Source organism: Pinus tabuliformis, chromosome 7 (genome assembly GCF_031772625.1).
Source record: "Pinus tabuliformis cultivar Carrire ecotype Pingquan chromosome 7, CPIR1, whole genome shotgun sequence".
Taxonomy (NCBI): Eukaryota; Viridiplantae; Streptophyta; class Pinopsida; order Pinales; family Pinaceae; genus Pinus; species Pinus tabuliformis.
In genome coordinates this window covers 1855402895-1855410205 of record NC_142293.1, presented here as the reverse complement: position 1 = coordinate 1855410205, position 7311 = coordinate 1855402895, and the positions used below count along the sequence as shown (strand labels likewise).

At 42.4% G+C, this 7311-nt stretch overlaps 1 protein-coding gene across 1 annotated transcript; it reads left to right on the top strand.

The window, feature by feature from the left end:
* Positions 1 to 241: 241 nt before the first annotated feature.
* LOC149255815 (uncharacterized) lies at positions 242 to 5490 on the top strand. Its single transcript, XM_089455144.1, has 4 exons — positions 242 to 483; positions 628 to 700; positions 1007 to 1439; positions 1598 to 5490. Exons 1-4 carry the CDS (start codon positions 242 to 244, stop codon positions 5488 to 5490), a joined length of 4641 nt encoding a protein of 1546 aa, XP_089311270.1.
* Positions 5491 to 7311: the final 1821 nt, after the last annotated feature.

Genomic DNA, 7311 nt, shown 5'->3' with positions numbered 1-7311 from the left:
TTCAAAATTTTGACTTTCTCATGTTATGCAATGGTTTTAAACTATAGTTTTTGTGCAAATTTATGTGGTTTCCCCTTTGAGGGGCAGAGTGATGGGCGAAGATCCCCCAAGACCTCCAGTTTGTATTCAATGTACATTTTTTTGTTAATATAATGTGAATCCCAAGGATTTAGGTCCTGCTACGCGCGCGACTACAACCCGCAATCGAGCCTCGACCTGGGCCGCCTGAGCGAGCTTCAACATGGACCCTCCGGACCCTCCCAGTGGGGATCCGGACCTGCAAAGAGATTTCTCCAACTTGGTAAAGTCACTCCCTCCGCAAAGACCTAGACCAGCAGCAACAAAGTTTGTGAAAAAGCTTGATGTATTACAGGAAGTTCAACTGCCGCCTACCATCCCACGCATGGCAGCCATTTCCCTAGCAGAGAAAGGATTGATTGGGCAATTTACAGGATTGTGGCCATCACCCAGAACAGTGCAAAGGTGGGTCGAGCGAAACTGGTCGGACAAGATCCAGGGTAAAATATCCATCAGATTCTGTGGCAGAGGATATTTTACTTTCCATTTCGAAACCAAAGAGGACAAAGATATAATATTCGGGAATGGACCTTACTTTATGGACTCCAGGGGTCTCTACCTCAACAAATGGACCCCGGATTTTGATCCAGAACTTGATATACCGAATGTTGTACCAGTCTGGGTTAGACTGCCGCACCTTCCCCTTCACTGCTGGGGGGATGACTCGGTCAAAGCAATAGGAAATGCGGTTGGAAAATACATAGATCGCAGTGAACCTAAAGACAACATGCAGGCGTGTGCGCGGATCTGTGTTGAAGTCGATCTGGGCCGAGGACTGCCGGAAGCGATCAAATTGAAAGTTGATGATTGGTGCCATATTCAGCAACTGGATTACGAGCAGATACCCTTCAAATGCAAGGTATGCCATGAATATGGACATTTTGCAAATAGATGCACCAAAATAGTTAATGTAGATTCTGATGAGCAGGATGGGCAATGGGAAACTGTAAAAAGGAAAAAATCATCTCCTCCTCTTAAGTCTTTGGATCCTGATGCCCCTGGTCCTTCCCAGCAACATCCTTCCTCCCCTCCTCTGATTCCCGATCCTCCTCTCCCTCCAACTTCTAACCCCTTCGCGACCCTCTTTGAGGCAGAATCAGGGCCTGATACTCCTTCCACAGATCCCCCTCTTCAACTTTCCCCTCCTCTCATCATGCAGCCCTCTCCTGATCCCCCCTCTTCAAGGATTACCAGGAGCTCTTCAAAGGAACATGGAGCGCCCAGTGATGTCCCAAAAAGGCAAGGGCCTGGCAGGAAATCAGCCAAGCAGCAGAGGGATGAAAACGCTCAGAAAGACATAGCACTGGGCACCCAAACTCCAATAGAGTCCTTCATTCTTGGACACTTGGAAAAAGAAAATAGTAACAAAGGCCATGAGAGGCGAGCACCTCTCCATGTAACCAGTAAATCATGATGAAAATACTATCTTGGAATAGTAGGGGCTTAGGGCACCCCTCCAAGCTAGCTGCCCTCAAGGACTTAATTCACAGTGAAAATCCTGAAATTGTTCTGATTCAAGAAACAAAGCAAGATCAATCAGAAATGAGTAGAGTAATTAGCCAGCAAAAGCATTTTAATGGATGCGCAAGCGAAGCAAGAGGAGCCTTAGGCGGTATATTAACTATATGGGATAGCAATAAATGGATCTGTGACTCCACCAACGTTCACCAGAACTGGATTCGAACTAACTTAGAAAGTAAAACTGGAGGTTCAAAGGTAACAGTTTATAATGTATATGCTCCTAATCAGTACAGAGAGAAAGAAATGTGTTGGAACACATTGGAAGCAAGTATAGAAGAAGAGCAGAATAACAATCTTATTATAGCAGGAGATTTAAATTTGGTGATGCATGCTAACGAAAAAAGAGGAGGAAATTTCACTCCTGATCCATCCAGAAGTAGACTAGAGGCCATTATGCAGGAGCACGACCTTGTTGATATCAGACCCAAAAATCGTAGGTACACCTGGAGCAACAGAAGGATTGGCGCCCGCAATATCATGGAACGTCTTGATAGGTTCCTTATAAGCATAGCATATCTGTCTACCTTCTCCACAAGCCACTCAAACATCCTCAATGTCTCTGCCTCCGATCATTACCCAATAATGCTTACTCTTCATAGTCACTGTCAGCTTGGGCCTATACCCTTCAAATACTGCGCCATTTGGAACCGTATCCCAGCTGCAAAAGATGTGGTGCGACAGACTTGGGTTCAACATGTAGAAGGTTCGCCAAGTTATATTTGGGAGACAAAATTGAAGAGAGTACGACAGACATTAAAAAATTGGGCAAAGAACAATTATCAAGAGCCTGAGATGAATAAAAAGAAAATTAAGCAAGATCTAGAGGAAGTGCAGCAAAGAATCGAAGTGTTGGGGCTATCTCAGCAAGCTAAAGAACAAGAAACCAGATTATACTCACAGCTGAGTCAAACTATTAGAGATGAAGAGACAAAATGGAGACTGAAATCAAGGCAACTTTGGTTGCAGGAGGGAGACAGAAACACATCCTATTTTCACAAGCAAGCCACTGTTCGAAAGGCCAGAAATACAGTGAGCACGATAATGGATAATGAAGGAAACCGTTACAACACGCAGGACTCTATAAAGGAAGCAGCTACCAAGCACTTTAATAATCTTCTAACTGAGGACAAAGGCGCGGAGGATTACTCAAGCATGCTTCAGCATCTACCTAAAGGAGTCACACAAGAAATGAACAGCAGTCTCAGAAAAGAAGTAGAAGAAGAAGAAATCCAAGCAGCAATTTGGAGTTTACACCCAGATAAAGCTCCAGGCCCTGATGGATTTCCCATCTCCTTTTATCGAGAATATTGGCAGATGATTAAAAAAGATCTCTTAAAGATGATTCGTTGGGTTCTAAAAAAAGGAAAAATGGGGGGATTTACCAACTCCACCTATCTGGCTTTAATCCCAAAAGAGAATCGACCTTCCACTTTTTCCAGATTTCGGCCAATCTCTTTATGCAACTCAGCATATAAAATTATCTCAAAAATTCTAGCATCCAAGCTTAAACCTCATCTCCCATTCTTGATCTCTGAAAATCAAGGGGGCTTTCTCCCCAATAGGCACATCACTGACTCTATCCTTCTTGTGCAAGAGGCCATCCACTCGAGCTTAAGCAGAAAAGAGAAAGGGTTCGTTCTAAAGTTGGACCTTGCAAATGCTTTTGATAGGGTAAGACATTCCTACCTGTTTGTTGTTCTTCATAAAATGGGGTTTGATCCCTCCTTCATCACAATGGTCAAGGCTTGTATAACGGAACCTTGGATCTCCCCTTTGGTTAATGGGAGACCGTGTGCAGCCTTTCAATCCTCTCGTGGCCTCAGACAAGGCTGCCCCCTATCCCCTTATTTGTTTATCCTTATGGCTGAATCACTCAGTCAAACCTTGGATTATAACCGGAGAATAGGTCTAATCACTGGCATCAAGATTGAGCAAGGAACAAAGAATATCAATCATTCTCAATTTGCAGATGACACTCTCCTAATAGGAGGAGCATCCATCACTATAGCAAGGCGCTTTAAGAAGATCTTGGACCAATTCATGGATTACTCAGGTGGGAAGGTCAACCAGATAAAAAGTTGTATATATGGTTGGAATACTCCAAATCATACCATCCACAGCATTGCAAGCATCTTTGGAGTCTCCTGCAAACTAGTCTGGAACCATTTCTCCTACTTAGGGATGCCAGTAAGTATGGGACCGCTGAAAGTTGATACCTGGAACGAAATCCTTGACAAAATAAAGAGAAAAGTGCAGCAATGGGGCACCATGTGGTTGAACCCAGCAGGACGACTAGTTCTTCTAAAATCAGGTATAGTTTCTCTTCCCATATATCGTTTTTCCTTATATCAAGCTCCAGCTGTTTTCCATCAGAAAATGGAAAGAGCCCTCAGGCATTTTCTTTGGCAAGGAGGGAAAATGGATAAGAAAAAATTCAATCTTGTAAGCTGGAAGAATATAATCCAATATCAGGAAAAAGGAGGACTAGGCATCAGATCACAAAAATTGCTAAACTTAGCCCTTGGAGCTAAAATTGTATGGAGGATGATCACAGGGCCTACAGCGTGGTGGAAGAAGATCTTAGAGGCAAAATATCTGAGCTGCACAAGGCAGCGACTCCTGGAGACTAATATTCCCAACAGAGATAGTACAAAAATTTGGCAACTTTGCAAGAAGGCTATTACTTTTATGTCTCAGAATATCTCAAAGGTCCCAGGAGGGGGGAGCAGTATCAATTTCTCCACAGACAGAATTCTAGGGCAGCATCCCATTGGAACAAAGATGGAGGTAATCCCTGCCATAAACTGGCTTAATGGCAAAGGAATATTGCACTTGGCTCAAATATCACAATGGGACAATCACTCTCAAGCATGGACAGGATGGAAATTCCCGGATCATCCCAGGGAGTTAGACACCAGTTTCACAGACCTAAAGAAGCTCCTACACAGCAAAGCACCAGTCCAAGAAGGCATGCATGATGGATATCGTTGGGACCCAACTGGAACTCAATACACGGTTAAAGCTGGTCATGAATTTCTTTGTGACAGCACCTTCCACCAGGAAATATGGAACCAATGGAAACTAGTATGGAGAGCAGAAGCACCTCCCAAAGTTAAGTTTTTCATTTGGCTGCTCTTGAAAGGAAAAACACTAACAGCTGAAAATTTAAAGAAAAGAGGCATAATGGGGCCATCCAGGTGCCCAAACTGCTGTAGATCAGAGGAAACAATGCAGCACCTGTTTATAGAATGTCCGGTGGCTGACGAATGTTGGAAGAAGATGGCCTCAATAGGGGAAGCACCCTGGGAGCCTCAGGCAACCATTGCAGAAACGATTCACAAATGGAGGAAGAATTGTCCATGGAAAGAGAAAAGAAGTAAATTGGCGCAAAGGGTATGGAACATCATTCCTCTAACTCTCTTATGGCGCATATGGTTGGCAAGAAATGGAAAGGTCTTCCAGGAGAAAGGCTGCAGCGCTAGGATAATGTGCCACAAGGCTAAAATGTTAGCGGTAGAGACAGTCACAAATCACACCAGAGGCAAAATTGATGCAACAAATTATAGTATGGAAGAGAGAAATATGCTCAGCTATGTATTTGAGAACATTGCTAGCGCTCAGGAAATAAGCAAGGGAAGGACAAAAATGAAAGAAACAAATAGCGCATGGAAAATGAGATTAAAGGATGAGGAATTTTCGAACTGGCTGGGAAATTGTAACAGGTTCTGCTTATTTTTTGACGGTGCTTCTAAATCGAACCCAGGCCAAGCTGGTGCAGGGGGCCTAATATGCAATGAAAATGGAGAGAGCATTCTTCATTTCGAATGGGGGCAAGGAGAGATCTCCAACAACAGAGCAGAGGGATTAGCATTGTATCAGGGCCTCACATAGCTACAAAAGTTAGGGATAAGGAAAGCAGTGGTGTTTGGGGACTCAGCAATAATTATCAGGCTTATGGCGCAGCGTCAGAGCACGCCAAATATACTTCTTCAACAAATAAACCACCGGAATCAGATCCTCCATGCATCAATGGAAGAAATCGTTTATTATCACATCCTACGTGGATTGAATAAGGAAGCCGATAAGCATGCCAACAGGGCATGCGAACGATCCAAGGGCAGCCTGAGCTGTAATAACACCGTTTCTTTTCAACTGTTACCATGAGTCCACAACACTCAGTCAACAGCAGGTGTACCACAGCTGACAGAATCAGCGACATCAGACAAGAAAACAGTGCCGACGACAGAGCAAGTAAGGTGGGCAGGATTTGGCTCAGAAATGTGATCAGGATATCGCCTCAACGCATGGGAAACAAGAGAAATCCAGGAGAAAATCGTCCTTATAGATTGATTCTATTTGTTGCAAAAGATTTGCTTTTGACCATTCCGCAGATCGCCATGAGATGCAGTTGGGCATCTTCCCGCTTTCAAAGCACGCAAATGAACTCTATTTATACCCCAGGCAGCAAACTTCTTCAAAACATTAAGAAAGGCAGTTTCTACAGGCATCAGAATTTCAATGCTCCCGCCCTCCTCAAATCAGCCCAAGGTAGCTGGTTTAGTGCTCAGCAGAATCGTAACAACTCTCAGAGAGCAGTAGTAGCAGTCTGCTGTAATCGAATTAGAGTCCACAGAGTCCGTAGGTTTTGCGTTAAATCGGCCGACACCACAGACAGGAAGCATTTAGTGATAATGGCCCGCTCAGAGGATTGTTTTCACTGCAGAGATCTTAATGTAGAATTCGAGGAGATGAGAGCGCAACAGCGCATATTGGAGGATCAAGTCAAAAGCTTGGAAACACGTATGGAAGATCAGTATAGAATTCTCAATGAAAAATACAGGGCAGAAATCAATCTATTCCTGCACAGAGTTTCCTCTTTACATGAGCAATACAACAACTTGGCAAACCGTTGCAGCCACGCAGAAGAATCAATAGTAGTTCTCAAGTTCATGATGGACAAAAAGCTCAAGGAAGCCCCTAGCTCCTCCAGCGGCAAAAAGACTAGAACAAGGATCAAGGAAGGGACCCTTTTTGTAATTCCTTTGATCCATGATGTCCAGGAAGCACTGTATGCATGGAGAACTGACTCTTTTTTTCAGTCTATAATATAGCAACCGAATCTTGTCTAAAAAAAAAAAATATAATGTGAATCCCTTTGCCAACAAAAAAAAGATAGATATATGCCACTTATAACAAGATATTGAGAAGAAGAGTATTAATATGGAAAGTATTTTTTAAGTTAGATTTATGCCAATGTAATAAAATAACATTTAATAAAGCTTATAAGGCAAAGTATTAATGTACATTAGTATAGAATGAAATCCTTCCTCACATAATTGAGAAGAGGAGTTTCATTTGGCACAAAAACCCAATATATAAATATGTCATTATAACAAAATTGATCAAGAAAATGTGGTAGATTATTAATGTTGAATGAACTTCCAAGATAGGTTTATACAATTGAAACAAGAAATTGAGAATATGAGTATTAGTGTGGAAAGAAATACCAAGACAAAGATAAACTATTATAATAAGATATCGTGTATCATCACATAGAGAGTAGATATTACTTTAGTAAAGTATTAATGTGGAATGGAATCCCACACAAATATACAATTGAGAGGAGGCATATCAATGTGTAACAAAATCCTAAGATAGAAATGTTCCATTATCGCAAGATATCCTAGAAGAGGAATATTAATGTGAATGAAA